The 16451-nt window shown below is 38.4% G+C and overlaps 1 protein-coding gene across 1 annotated transcript in view; it reads left to right on the top strand.

Moving 5' to 3' along the window:
* The first annotated feature begins 8460 nt into the window (after positions 1–8460).
* The window catches only part of LOC121382191, a 36024-nt gene continuing 28033 nt past the window's right edge, over positions 8461–16451 (top strand). Inside the window, exons 1-4 of the mRNA XM_041511714.1 lie at positions 8461–8641; positions 11807–11828; positions 14649–14720; positions 15498–15628. Coding sequence (XP_041367648.1) covers positions 8580–8641; positions 11807–11828; positions 14649–14720; positions 15498–15628 — 287 coding nt within the window. The 5' untranslated portion in view covers positions 8461–8579. The remainder of the gene's footprint in view (positions 8642–11806; positions 11829–14648; positions 14721–15497; positions 15629–16451) is intronic.

Below are 16451 nucleotides of genomic sequence, written 5' to 3'. Positions count from 1 at the left end.
AGACTTGTTTAGTGGGGGAGAGAGTGAACATAAATCATACTATCCATATAAATTAATGCTCTGGTATCATCTGTCATTTACTTTCTATTAAAAATATGTTGCCCTTTACTGTTATCTGTATTGTCAATTACTTTGGTCAGAGTACATTTGGAAAAGAACGGGGATGACATTACTTTACCCATCACCCATCCTTTCCCTCCATTGAATCTAACATTTATGAGTGGGGAGGGGTATTTGTTAATTTTTTAGGGTTTTTTTTTTTCTTTTTCTGTCTCTCAAAAACTAGATGAACCTTTGTAATGTGAAATCCTTGAACTGTCTCTGTTACCTAGGGTCATTTTCCATATGCTCAGTTTTTGACACGGTACAGGCGTCAAATGCGCAATTACCAAAACCATGCTGTGCTTATGGAAACACAACTACTGATAACCACAGAATTGATATATGTTTTATGGATCCCTCATTCCGTGGCCACACTGTGCAAAAAAATGCACACATAGGAAAACAGCCCCTCGTTTATTGAACTATGATAGATCATTTCAATCGTGTGACAGTTATCAAAAAGTGTTACAAATTGCGGTAAAACACAGAAAAAGACTGGAGCTGTTAGGGGTTCATCATTCATACATCCATTGTCTTGTGAATCCCCAGCACTCTCTTATATTGCATAGATGTTCGACTGAAACAGAGTTGTTGACATGTTTAAGTTTTCAAGATGAGTGTCCCAAGCCCTGTGATAATGATATTAATGTAGACTCCAGACTTGGACTTGGAGATTAGACTTTCTATCTCTTTCTCTGTGAATTAATGTACCGGTACAGTGAAACTTGTCCAAACCGGATCACACTGGGGACCTAATATTTATCTGATTTAGACAGGATCCGGTGTTCAGAGGGTCTCATTTTAGAATTTAGAAAATTTCAGAACCATGAAACTTGGCCAGTATTGACAAGATTCCGGTTTGTTCAGGGTCCGATTAAGACAGGTTTCACTGTAGTAGGATCATGTAACATATGATATGACTCTCGGAATTCATGTAGTAGGATCATGTACCATAGAATATGACGTAAGTTTGACTCCTGTTTTTTTAAGTCTCGGTGAAGTTGTTTTAATCCTGGGCTTAGAAAGTTGTGAGTTGTGATGATATTCATTAAGAGGATGTTGTAACATGCATAATACGATACACCGGTCTCCATATATCTCTATCTTTCAGCATTTCGGATCTCTTTGTGTTCTGAGTTTTTTTTCCATTACATCAACAGACGATGTCTCGCTGTAAAAATCTTAATTATACAGCATACAAGATTCCATAATTTGAACATTTGATAAAACAGTTCTGGTTACAAAAGTTATACTGTTATTTTATACATCAAAATTATTCAGAAACCTTCTTTTGTTTTTAGGTTTTTTTTCTTGTTTTTCCCTTTTTCATTGAAAATAAAAGCATAATAATTCAGTGCAGTACATTTTATATAGTGTTAACACAAAAAGTATTGTATGGGGAAGGATGAATTCTTGTGACTTGGTAAAAAAAAAAAATCATCAAATTTGAATGGTCCAACATCAGGAATCAGGAACATGTCGAGTTTATTAAAAAAAATATTTCAATGTCTTTTTTTAAATATAGAACAGTTGCTATGGTATTGTTGGATAGAATACATGTATTTCAAAATAATCATATTTGCTATTGTGATGTTTTACTCTGACTTTTAACGGAAAGTTTCAAAGATGAAATTCAGAATAGCAGACACTATTTCCTAGTAAATATTATTCGTTACTGTCCTGCCTAAGACGTTGTAACGTCTGCACTTTATAATTATATAATACCAGTTTTACAATTTTTTTTTTTTTTATCGGCTGCACTATTTGCCACCGTCAGAATTTCGTGTGATAATGAGATGTCGTTTTTAATCCGCCAAACCTAATCACAGGGCTGGGGCCCTAGCGTAGTAATACATTGTACATGCAGGTGAGGCCAAAACGTAGTTTTAGAATGCAATTGTTATGTGTTAAAACACCTTGCATCATTTATTGTTTATAGTTGGTGAGAAACCACTTCCTGTCAATCATGTGTCTGATATTTTTTATATATTGCAGCCATTGTTTGCACTCATAAAATACAGTGGCAAGCAAACAACTCACCGACTAGAATAAATAAAAGATAAACAAAAATAATAATATTAACTCTGTGTTTGTTTTTATTTTAATACATGATGAAACTCTTATACATATTGGGGGCGAGACGTAACGGAGTGGTAAACCTCTCGCATGATGCGCAGTCTGGTCTGGGATCGATCCCCATCGATGGGCCAATTGGGCTATTTCTCGCTCCAGCCAGTGCACCACGACTGGTACATTCAAAGGCTGTGGTATGTGCTATCCTGGGTTTCCTCCCTCAATATATGTGTGGTCCTTAACCATATGTCCGACACCATATAACCATAAATAAAATGTGTCGAGTGCGTCGTTAAATAAACCATTTCCTTCCTTGTACATATTGAATGGAATAACCTGTGATGTCACACTTTTGGTAATTTGATACAATTGAATTTTAAAGTTTACAACTCTGCAATCGTGGAATATGTATACCTAAGCAAGCATGATTTATCAACAACCTTAAAGGCATACTGTCACAGACCATTGACCTATTAAATGGCCTAACAAAGTATTGCCTAAAAATATATAAATTTGATTTGTCCCTAAATGTACTTTATTCAACCATCTTCGTAGCCACCATACTCCACTTATTAATGATACTTCATAAAAAAATAATTGAATTATGGCAATGGTCTATAATTCAAAAACTAATATTGTCAACAGGGTTGACATGGATTTCACTCCACCGTGGTTCAGTTAAGGTGATGCGATAACTAAATTTGGTTTCTAAAAATTAATGTAATTTTCATTTATTATCCATCTGTGACAGTATGCCTTTAATGGTCTACCATAATTATAGTTTGTTTTATTTTGTTGCATCATATTGATCTTGACATACATGACCTTCATAATACTGACTGTTTATTTGGACTTCACAAATTATTCCCTGGGACCTTTCTTATATTTGTTACATGTAATGGAAACTTGTGAGTCCAGTTTATTTCTCCACATTGGACAAACCAGTTGTGGTATTTCATTTTGAAATGGTGGGCAGGCAGGACATAGCCCAGTGGTAGAGCGTTCGCTTGATGCATGGTCAGTCTGGGGTCAATCCCCATCGGTGGACCCACTGGGCTATTTCTCACTCCAGCCAGTGCACCACGGCTGGTATATCAAAAGCTGTAGTATGGGCTACTCTTTTTCGATTAGCAGCAAGGGATCTTTTATATGCACCATCTCACCGACATGATAGTACATACCATGGCCTATGTTACACCAATTCTGGAGCACTGGCTGGAACAGACACTGGTTGGAATCAGTTTGAGTTCTAAAGTTTGAAGTTAAACAGTGAGAATAGTAGCAAAGCAAAACATTGAAAATTTTTCCATTTTAAGCTCTTTTTTTTATTGTTGAAATTGTCTTATAGAGACAGTCCCATATTCAATAGTCCATAGTGTATTCGGGGAAAATAAAATAAGATCTCTCCAAATTTGAAGCATTTGAAGAAATGAAAAAAAATAAAATATTTTAGAAAAAAAGCAAAACAAAAACTGGTGGGTCAGTGGACGATCGTTTTTGGTTTGTACAGTATATAATGAGTAAGTTTGTTTTTGGTTTAATGATACCACTAGAGTACATTAACTACTGGATATCAATCATTTGGTAATTCTAACAGGGAACTTAAATTTGGTCATTAGTAGCAAGAAATCTTTATATGTACTTTCTTACAGACAGGACAGTACATATCACGGCCTTGTGGTATTCCAGTCGTGGGGCACTGGTCAATCTAATTAAAATTAGATCCACTATTACATGTGGATCTAACACCAGCCAGTTGGAGCTCATGTCCACCAATCAAAACCTTACTTGCAGAATCCTGCCAGTGATTTAAAACTAACAACACTGCGTAGTCCCCAATGTCCAGGTAACATTTCGTCTGTAAATAATAATTTAAATATTGACCAATTACACTTCGCCTTTTATAACGTTATTTGGGAGCATACAAATTCTAAAAATATCGGGCGAGTCTATTTTAGTGGCCGCAGTACAGCGAACCATACCAATACGTACGGGGTGGGTTATTAGTCTTCAATTTTACATTAAAAATTATTTATTTATTTATAAAAAAAACCCCAACTAAATCAGTCTTCAGTTTTACATTACAAATTATTTATTTTATAAAATAAAACATGTTTTAAGGCATTCGTAATTCACACGAAACATGTCGTATACCCTCAGGATAATTCGGAATGTTTTCAAATTAATTTTAAATCACTGGCAGGATTCTGCAAGTAAGGTTTTGATTGGTGGACATGAGCTCCAACTGGCTGGTGTTAGATCCACATGTAATTGTGGAGCTAATTTTAATTAGATTGGGCACTGGTTGGAATGGAAGAAAAACCAGTGAGAGAATGGGTCCACCGAGGGGGTCCGATCCTACGACTCTTAGAACCCCGGTCGTTGCTTTGTCCCGTGCTGAGTAGGTTTTACATTAGTAGTATGCTTTGAACATTACGTTTTGAATCCCGAGCCGTTTTAAGTTTTAAAGGTAACTCACTTTAATGATACCGAAATGATAATTTTACCGTCAAAATACATAATACACTAGTTTTGTGGGGCAAAAAAATCTCAATGCTTTGCACTGCATACTTTTTCCCGACATTCAAATTCGAAATGACAAAAGGCGGGATGCTTTGTTTTTTAGTAGTAATCTTTTTTAAATAAATTTTTTTAATCACCTATTGTAAAACAAAACTTGTATATGTATTTGAGACCTAAACTTATTTAATGGCAATAGACCATCATCTCCAAGTAGCGTGTCGGACAAATGACATTCCTCGTTCAGCGACATGACAGTTATGTTTCATACACGTGGTTATTGATCGCGTATAGTTCTGTAGAATGAGGAATGAATCGTCCTGTGTTATCTTTACGACTTCCACCCAGCTTGCCAGCAATCAAAGACCGATATCGATTGTCAAATGGAATTGTGTGATTTCCATCCGGAAATTTAATCTCCTGGTTCAACGATGCTTGACGCTAGTAGTTCCTAATATAATTGTTATTTTATTACCTGTATATTATAGTAACGCCTTCACTGGTTGTATATATACGGGTGTGGTGTACCACGAAATGCACGTTGTATAACAACTACCAATTTATAAAGGACACCTAAATCCGGGCCTGTCACGTTGGCGGATCTAGGGGGTTTCACATGGGTCTCGTGAATCTCCCCCTCACTCGTTCGTTTGACGTACCCTTTTTAATGACTTTTTTTTGGTGGGTTTTTAAATATACTACTCAAAAGAATTTAAAGGTCAAAAATTTATAACCAAATAAGTTTCAGAGTGTATTAGATTGATGATGTAAACTACACCAAATTTTTTATTTATTGTTCCATATTTACAAAAAAAACACATAAACGTCACTGTATACAAGAAAGTCACATGACATGCTGTCAAAGTTGAAGGTTGTCAAACATGGATTTTTACACATTAGAACATTCGTTTAATAGTGTGTGAATCCACCCCTGGCGCGAATACACTCGACACATCGTTGCCTCATGCTGTTGATCAGACGTCTGAAGAACTCTTGGGGAATGGCCTGCCACTCTGCCATAAGAAGTTGACCCAGATCATGAAGGTTGGCCGGAGGGGCATGGTTATCCCGAACTCTCCTGCCTAATTCGTCCCAGGCGTGCTCTATTGGGGCCAAGTCAGGCGAATATGCTGGCCAATCCATCCTGGCGATACCTTGTTGTCTGAGAAAGTCCGTTACCACCCTGGCGCGGTGGAGTCTGGCATTGTCATCCTGCAGAACTGCCCCGCCGCCAATCTGCTGAAGGCCTGGGAGAACCAACGGCCGGATAATCTCATTCAGATAGCGGATTCCATTCAGATTGCCATCCACCACATAGAGGGGGGTCCTGTGGTGGATAGAGATGCCGTCCCACACCATGACGCTGCCACCACCGAACCGGTGACGTTGTCTAACGTTAACGTCAGCGAAGCGCTCCCCAGGACGTCTGTAGACAAGAACCCGACCGTCGTTGAACTGGAGACTAAACCTGGACTCATCAACGACACTCTGACTGACACCAAGTCTCAGAGCAACATTTCTTTGCGTATTGCCATCCTGAAGCCAAGCAATAGCCCTTCCTCGATCTTCGATAGTCAGTTGAAGTCGTACCATTGTCGAATTTGGAGTGTACACCGTACACGAACGCAAGCTCCAATTATACGGAAATTCAGCATTGGGAACATGGAATACACGTGCAAAGCGTGCAAATGAAGCGCTTTGTGAAAAAGCAAGTTATGGGCACTTAGCAGACCTTTCGGTTTCGCCCTAATTTACGTGCAAATGTAAGCATGTTTTCGCCATTAGAACTAGTCGACAGTGTCAATGACAGTGGATTTTAATTCATTTATGGGTTGCTTAGACCCACTTTCGTCAAAATGGAACAATACCATGCGTGACATTATGGTCTAGCTAATATAATTGACATTCAGAAAATAATGTCGAAAATATCGTCTGACCCTTAAATTCTTTTGAGTAGTATACATCAACCATTTACAACACAAAATTGCACCGAAAAAGCATATCTGTGCATCGTTATTTCAAAATTTTCTTTGAAGCATATCCCCAAATACCCCTACATGTTTTACTATTTTGGAGAGCTTGGCTTATTTGCCTTAAACAAACTTGTATTGTCCTTTTTAGACATGTGTTCCCTCCAACACCCCCATTTAGGGAGGGCCCGAACCCCTGGGGACCCCCTAGATCCGCCTCTGTTATATGTTTTTGTGTTGTTTGCAATCACATGTTAAACAATGAATCACCTTGGTCTAGCATTCAAACTTTATAAATTGATCAATGTTTATGACATCTTGACTTTTGGTGACCTAATTAAATACAATATTTGCATAATGATTATTTCATTGCATAGAGGACCCTAATACAAACATTTTGAATGATCATGTGCTGTTCTGTGAGTTTTGGTTACACAGTTATTGCAAGTTTAGTTGCCCACCCATATATTTTTCTTCTAAATTTGGACATGGAGCCTACCGTTTTCAATGCCATTCTCTCAGCTATTGTCGCATTACAGAAAGTCTACCTTCACTTTTTATCCACTTACATGCTTTACTTAAACAGTATGAAGAGTAACTTAGGGGCCATTTCATGCACACGGTAACCCCCCCACACACACACACACACACACACACACTCTCTCTCTCTCTCTCTCACACACACACTCTCTCTCTCTCTCTCTCTCTCTCTCTCTCACACACACTCTCTCTCTCTCTCTCTCTCTCTCTCTCTCTCTCTCTCTCTCTCTCTCTCTCTCTCTCTCTCTCTCTCTCTCTCTCTCTCTCTCTCTCTCTCACACACAGAGGAAGGAAGGAAATGTTTTATTTAACGACGCACTCAACACATTTTATTTACGGTTATATGCCGTCAAACATGGTTAAGGACCACACAGATATTGAGAAAGGAAACCTTCTGTCGCCACTTCATAGGCTACTCTTTTCGATTAGCAGCAAGGGATCTTTTATATGCACCATCCCATAGACAGGCTAGCACATACCACAGCCTTTGATGTACCAGTCGTGGTTCACTGGCTAGAGAGAGACACACATACACATAGACACACACACACACACACACACACACACACACACACACACACACACACACATACATACATACATACACACCACACCATACACGCACCACTTTGATTTCTTAAATCTCATGCGTTGAGTTATGCTAGTGTCACACTACCAACTGTCACGACAAAGTCGACCAATTCGCCGATCTCACAATTTCTATGATTGTCTACTTGCTAGTCTGAGCACTCTTACAACTAGATTTTCGTCGTATTCAAATCCTATGACCGATTAGTTGTTAATCTGAGCGCACCCGTCGTAAATTGGGAGTGGGAGAAATCACAACTGTGTCGTGACATTTGATAGTCTGACACTAGCATTAGACGTCACGCGAAGTGAAATTAAATTTCGCGAGTTTTAAAAACTCTCTACAGTAATCTATATCAGGAAGCCGTGGTCCGGCTTTAAACAGCTGACAGCTTGAGATTAAGCGATTATCCGCCATGCGTTAAACCCCGTCACGAGACACGCGATAACAAAAGACATTATATTCGTTAAACTAGTGAATGTGTAACGTAAACCCATATGTGCCACCCGAGGCGGTATAGTGGAGTGTACTGTACTATACTGTACCGTATTATACCATTGTACCCGGGTGGCTAACTCTCGTTGTTAATGACGCCGTCGAAGAATTACTACTGTGTATACCTATCTACCCTTCGGTTAGTGTCGAGTGAGGGTGGCAGTATTTGGATGTATGATTCGTAGGGGTCGGGTCTATACTGACTCTAGGTATACTAATGTGGGTGTATAGCTGGTAGTGCTGAGTTCAGGGATCAGGATTTAGTGGATGACAGACGAAAGAAGAGAAACATGTCTATGTTTCATATTCAGTTTCCAAAGAGACACGGGTTTTTAACGTGGGATGAGCTTGGGTAAGAGTACTGCACTGTTTTACCGTATGTGTTTCTATGACAATTTGTCCTGTCTGTCTGTCTGCCTGTCTGCCGGTCTGTCTGTCTGTCTGTCTGTCTGTCTGCCTGCCCGTTTGCCTGCCTGCCTGTTTGTCTGTCTGTCTGTCTGTTTGCCTGTCTGCCGGTCTGCCTGTCTGTATGTTTGCTTGCCTGTATGTTTGTCTGTCTGTCTACATCTCTGTCTGTCTGTATGTTTGCCTGCCTGTATGTTTGTCTGTCTGTCTGTCTCTGTCTGTCTGCCTGTCTGCCTGCCTGCCTGCCTGCCTGTCTGTCTGTGTGCCTGCCTGTATGTTTGTCTGCCTGTCTGTCTGTCTGCCTGTCTGCCTGTATGTTTGCCTGCCTGTATGTTTATCTGCCTGTCTGTCTGTCTGCCTGTCTGCCTGTCTACCTGTCTGTCTGTCTGTCTGCCTGTATGTTTGTTTGTCTGCCTGTCTGTCTGTCTACCTGTCTGTCTGTCTGTCTGCCTGTCAGTCTGTCTGTCTACCTGTCTGTCTGCCAGCCTATCTGTCTGTCTGCCTGTCTGTCTGTCTACCTGTCTGCCTGCCTGCCTGCCTGTCTGCCTGTCTGCATGTCTGTCTATCTGTCTGTCTGTCTGTCTGTCTGCCTACCTGCCTGCCTGCCTGCCTGCCTGCCTGCCTGTCTGTCTGTCTATCTGTCTGTCTGTCTGTCTGTCTACCTGTATGTCTGTCTGCCTGTCTGTCTGCCTGTCTGTCTGTCTACCTGTCTGTCTGTCTGCCAGTATGTGTGTCTGTCTGTCCATTTATCTGTCTATCATCAGGTCAGTTTTTTTCCTGCAGGCTGTTTCTTATCCATATGTCTATCTATTAATTCATTTACGCATTCATTCGTTCGTTCGTTCGTTCGTTCGTTCGTTCGTTCATTCATTCATTCATTTACAAATTCTTTCATTCATGCTCTTTCTATCTGTCTTTCTTTCGTTCTTCGTTCGTTCGTTCGTTTATTTGTTCATTATTTCATTACTTACTTCCTTCCTTCCTTCCTTCCTTCAATATCATTCTAACTAGATAAATAAGACTATATTTTCTTTATATCACTTTTGTTTTTCACACTGCATTTATACATTTCTTTATTTAGCCAATATTTACTAACGCCATTAGGCCTAAATCGGTTCCGTGTCCTCTTTGAAAGTCAAATAATATACGTATATAGTATGTGATATATTTACTGGTGCTATGAAGCATGTAAACATAGCTAAAGCAAAGCAACACATTTACAAGTACAAATTTTATATTATCATATATTATTTTCAGTTTTTATTATATTATATTTATTTATTTATTATTTCATTTTGTCTATAAAGAAGAAGAAAAACGTCAATCAAGTGGAATTGAATTATTTCGTCTTGTATATTTCCACAAAACAAATCGACCACATTCTGGCTGCTTTGCCCGGCAGATCGAAACCAACAAGTGAAACCATTGTGCCCCGCTAATCTAGTTTCTGGGACCATTTATCACTGTGCAAGGCGTGTGACTGGGTGAATAGCATTACCGACGTCACTGACTAAAGCTGAAATCTATTGCCCGTGTAGATTTCATATATATATATATATATATATATATATACACCTTCACTGACAATCGTAAGGTGAAATCTATGAGTCGTATAGGTGTTGTTCGGGGTTTTTTCCTCCATATACTAGAAATAGTATACACTATCTTTAACACATTCTGTTCCTGGTGAAAGTATTAAATATACGATCCAGTGAACATTTTGGAAGTGTGTATCCAAACAGAAGAATTAAATGTTATCTCTTCAAGAAATCAAAATGTCTTTATATTTTAGTAGTTTATTGATTGACACACTTTACACCATATATAATTTAAACACGTATATAGACATACAGACAGATAACATACGTGCGTGATGTTCAAATACACGTGCATGTGTACACGTTTAATTTCATAAATGCACGTATAAACTATTTCCATACACACCCGTTGGTGAGAACACCATTTGTTATTTTTGATAACACATACATGTTTACACATGTACGTGTGTTAAAAATTTCAAGACATACGACTGGCTGATCCTAGGTGATGACCAGATCACTAATGCCATACATCCAATGAAAAAACAGCACGATTGAAATCTATTACAATGCGACATAGTTATGTGCAAGGGCTGTAAATAACTTTTAGTCGAAGATATGCTAAAATTTGCTTAAAACCAGGTTTTTAAGGATATATAAGAAATAGAATAAGACATTCCTGTCCGTTAGATACCATGTATCTTACAACTCGTTGCTTAAAAACGTATCAAACTCGCTTTCGCTCGTTAGATACATTTTAAAACAACTCGTTGTAAAGTAAATGGTATTTAACGGACACTCATGTATTATTCTCTATATACTAGTATAACCTGTGATGTTTACTCCTATCCCTATTCTCATGTTTATTTCCATATCCATTTCTAATGTCTACTATTATTATAATAAAAAAATTATGTTTACTGTCTTTATTTTCAAATTTATGCTCATTGCTATTCTTGGGGTAATTCCGATATCTATTCTCGTGTTTATTCTCACGTGTCTATTTTCATGTTTACGACATGAGTGGCCATTAGATACCATTTATCTTACAAGTTGTTTTAAAATGTATCTAACGAGTTTTAAAACGTATCTAAATAGGTTTTTAGACAACGAGTTGTAAGATAATGGTATTTAACGGACACGGGTGCAATATTTTATTTCTTAAATATCCTCAAGAACCAGGTTGAAAAAACAATAACAATTAAACGTGTTTTCCAACTAAAACCTGTTTATAGCGCTTATGCATGCAATTAACTGATATATCTGCGTAATCAGTTCAATTTAACTTACAATTCATAGAGTAAATCAATTTTGATTCTGCTTATTTCATTGGATGGTATGGCTGTGGTAGACGAGTCGTCGCCATGGGGCAGCCAATCAGATGTTATCAAATCGAATATCGCTATAGTTTATGTGAACCATAGTGGACATAGGCATGTAAAAACTGGTCTGAAATCTATGATACAAAACAATATCACACGGTGTTCTCTCCAGTGGGTGTGTAAGAAATTATATTTATTCTCATGTCTATTATTGACTATTTTGATGTTGATTTTCATCTTGTTACATTTCAGATGCTTGGCAAGAGCTCTTGGGGTAAGTATTTAAACAGTTGATTCCATGAAAGAAGGAAATGTTTTATTTAACGACGCACTCAACACATTTTATTTACGGTTATATGGCGTCAGACATATGGTTAAGGACCACACAGCTATAGAGAGAGGAAACCCGCTGTCGCCACTTCATGGGCTACTCTTTTCGATTAGCAGCAAGGGTCTTTTATATGCACCATCCCAGACAGGATAACACATACCACGGACTTTGACATACCAGTTGTGGTGCACTGGCTGGAGCGAGATATAGCCCAAATGGGCCCACCGACGAGGATCGACCCCAGACTGACCGCGCATCAAGCGAACGCTTTACCATGAATCTCTATTCTATCAAGTGCCTCGTCTATAGGAGGATAGCCACTCCAGAGGAGATCCTTTACTGGACAACAGATCCTGCACCGCTCAAAGAGGACTGCCACTCTCAGACTAGTTTACTACATAAAAAAACAACTAGCAAAGAGCTCATTGGAATACATATAGCTGCGATGACAAGCACTCGTGAATCATTGTGAAAACAGTGATGATATAAAGGTTTACACGAAGGATGAACATATCCCGTCTCACTGGTGGCACTCGTCATGAGTACTGCCATCACAGTTGTCTTGTCAAGTCAGTCACTTCATCTAAAACTATAAACAAATGTGCAGAAAGGAAAGAAGGAAATGCTTTATTTAACGACGCGCTCAACACATTTTATTTACGGTTATATGGCGTCAGACTTATGGTCAAGGACCACACAGATATAAAGAGAGGAAACCCGCTGTCGCCACTTCATGGGCTACTCTTTTCAGTTAGCAGCAAGGGATATTTTATATGCATCATCCCACAGACAGGATAATACATACCGCAGTCTTTGTTACACCAGTTGTGGAGCACTGGCTGGAACGAGAAATAGCCCAATGGGGCCACCGACGGGGATCGATCCTAAATCGAAAAATATCCGGAAAGAATTCTAGAAACTTAAAGAAAATGATCTTCTTCACTGTTTAAGGAGTTTTAGACTATTAACTACTCAGTTGCCCCCCCTTCCCCCCCCCCCCCAAACAAAAAATCCTAGCTACGGCCCTGGATTTCACCAAAGAGATGAAAAAGTATTCACAAATATGGAATAGCATCGGTGATGCCAGGGCCGTAGCTAGCGGGTGGGGGAGGGGGGCAAGGGGGTGGGGGGCGAAAAAAATCCGGAAAGCATTCTAGAAACTTAAAGAAAATTATCTTCTTCACTGTTTAAGGAGTTTTAGACTATTAACTACTCAGTTGCCCCCCCTTCCCCCCCCCCCCAAACAAAAAATCCTAGCTACGGCCCTGGATGCATAGTATTTAGTAGATATAGCCTCCCAGTGTCTAACATAAAACTGTACATAATGACATAGCGTTGTTTGAAATGTCCGGGCAGCTTGGCTCCGTGTCCAGTATAGCGTGTAGAAGCTTAGTTGGCTATAAGCAAGGACAAAATATATGGCATATTAATAACTATTCAAAAGGTACTTAAACTAAATACAGTTCTGCAAATATATCACAAAATAATCCCCATCATATACTAGAATGAAGTTAAAGTGTGTTTTCTTCAACGACACAGCTAGAGCACATCGATTAATTAATCGTCGGCTATTGGATGTCAAACATTTGGTAATTCTGACTCGTAGTCGTCAGAGGAAACCCGCTACATGTTTGCTAATGCAGCAAGGGATCTTTTATATGCACTTTCTCCACAGACAAGAAAGTACATATCACGGGCCTTTGACCAGTTGTGGTGCACTGGCTGGAACGAGAGAAAAAAACAATCAGTTAAATGGATCCACCGAGGTGGTTCGATCCTGCGACGCAAACACCTCAAGCGAGCACTCAGTTGAATAAGCTAAATCCATGATGTCTGTATATACAGGAGCCAAACCAGTGGTGGAGATGTGGACGAACTCTCACGAAACTTTAACTTGACTTTAACCAACATGGGCGTACATAGGGAGGGTTCGATGGTTTCGACCGCCCCCCCCCCCTCCCCCCCCGAAATCGCTTTTTTTTATAATTTAATATATCTGACATTGATACCTGACATTATTATATTTACTCAACATAGAAATATATGCCCAATATCTCTGCAATCTATTTTGGAACCCCCCTTTTCAAAATCCTATGTATTGGAACCCCCCTTTTCAAAATCCTATGTACGCCCATGACCAAATGTTAACACGATCAGATGGTTAGACGCTCGAACAGACATCGTCATTTCATTGGCTGGGAGCCAAAAACACTTATAGGAACATATCCTAGTTTTTAAACACTATGTTTTACTATTAGAGCCGTTTTTGATAACTGAAATGATACTTTACTTAGATTTTATTGTTTAGGTTATCCATTTCCGTACATTCGAAGTGTTTTTGGTCATATTCTCATATTTTTAAAAATGCACGTGCGTCTGAGAAGTAACAGTTATGGAGTTGATTTTTAATCTATTTTTAGAGGGTATTTCACCGTTTCAAAGTCACAGACTCATGTTTCTCTCAATTGTAACTTTATCCAAATGTGTTATAGGTTTGTAGATTAACTAAACTTAGTGTTAGTTTTCATTGGTTGAAACTAGGGTCTGTCCCTTTAAGTTGTTATAGATGGGAGATAATAATCAACGTAAATCAATGGCATGTTATGGGATGAACTTAAATTGGATGATCTATTCTAAATGCTTAAAAATCTATTTAAAAAAAACAAAACAAAAAAGTAAAAAACAAAACAAGATACATGTATGTGAATTTACTGCCTTAGCTTGTTGTTATCTTTCAATTATTTAATTATTTTCTGTTTACAGTTTCAAATCGATCTGTTCAAATCGAACGTGACCGGTGAGATATCGGCGGAAAGTGATGGAATGCTGATACAGGTAGGAATGACAAACGTTCAAAGCTATTGACGAATTTATCGTTGAAAAATAAATATTTTTGCAACACAACAAGAAGAAGAAACAAACAAACATCATATACTACATACAAAATATAAAACGAATACATAAAATCAGCTGTTTTGTATGCAAACTATTGCTGAACTGCGATAAGTTGTATTTTGATATACAAAGGCCGTGGTGTGTACTGTTTATATATATATATATATAAATATATATATATATATATATATATATATATATATATATATATATATATATATATATATATATATATATAATGCCCATTGTTTTTTATATTCGGTAGGCGTAGCTTATGGGACGGCAGGGGGGTAAAAGAAATAGTATTTATTATTTCTTCACTCTCGGGGGATGGAAATGACTTACACATAGCATTAATATTTATAGAGATATCAGTTCCTACAAAGATAAATATTGGTAGTGGGAGGGGGTTTTGGCAAAGTTGAATCCCTAAAATCGCCCCTTGTTCAGTATCGCGTGCTAGAACCTTACTTTGATACAAACAAGAAGAAAATATATTGGATATTAATAACTATTCAAAAGGTACTTAAACTAAATACAGTTCTGCAATGTATCCGAAAATAATTCCTATCATATGCTAGAATGAAGTTAAAGTGTGTTTATTTTCGATTTGGAGGGAAGCTTAAAATAGTCGGTGTCAGAGGCGCTTGACCCAACGCGACGCTACTGTGAGATATTAAAAGAGTTCTTTGTATGTAACAACATGTCTACTTTCAGGAGATCCTGAGGATGATGGAATACAAGCTGTTGTATCGTCCTCTGCACCAGACGGTGAACATGCACACGGCAGAGTGGAACATGACTGTCATCAGAAAATGTCTCTACCTCCTCAACCACCACGCTCTCACGTAAACAAATTAATGTGTTCTGTCATCTCATCAGAAAATGTCTCTACCTCGCGTAAACAAACTACTTTGTGTTGTCTGTCATCTCATCAGAAAATGTCTCTACATCGCGTAAACAAACTACTTTGTATTGTCTGTCATCTCATCAGAAAATGTCTCTACCCCACGTAAACAAACTACTTTGTATTGTCTGTCATCTCATCAGAAAATGTCTCTACCTCGCGTAAACAAACTACTTTGTATTGTCTGTCATCTCATCAGAAAATGTCTCTACCCCACGTAAACAAACTACTTTGTATTGTCTGTCATCTCATCAGAAAATGTCTCTACCCCACGTAAACAAACTACTTTGTATTGTCTGTCATCTCATCAGAAAATGTCTCTACATCACGTAAACAAACTACTTTGTATTGTCTGTCATCTCATCAGAAAATGTCTCTACCTCGCGTAAACAAACTACTTTGTATTGTCTGTCATCTCATCAGAAAATGTCTCTACCCCGCGTAAACAAACTACTTTGTATTGTCTGTCATCTCATCAGAAAATGTCTCTACCTCGCGTAAACAAACTACTTTGTATTGTCTGTCATCTCATCAGAAAATGTCTCTACCCCACGTAAACAAACTACTTTGTATTGTCTGTCATCTCATCAGAAAGTGTCTCTACATCACGTAAACAAACTACTTTGTATTGTCTGTCATCTCATCAGAAAGTGTCTCTACCCCACGTAAACAAACTACTTTGTATTGTCTGTCATCCCATCAGAAAGTGTCTCTACCCCACGTAAACAAACTACTTTGTATTGTCTGTCATCTCATCAGAAAGT

The sequence above is a fragment of the Gigantopelta aegis genome, chromosome 9 (genome assembly GCF_016097555.1).
Source record: "Gigantopelta aegis isolate Gae_Host chromosome 9, Gae_host_genome, whole genome shotgun sequence".
In the NCBI taxonomy this organism is placed as follows: Eukaryota; Metazoa; Mollusca; class Gastropoda; order Neomphalida; family Peltospiridae; genus Gigantopelta; species Gigantopelta aegis.
This window is presented reverse-complemented; position numbering and strand designations above follow the sequence as displayed.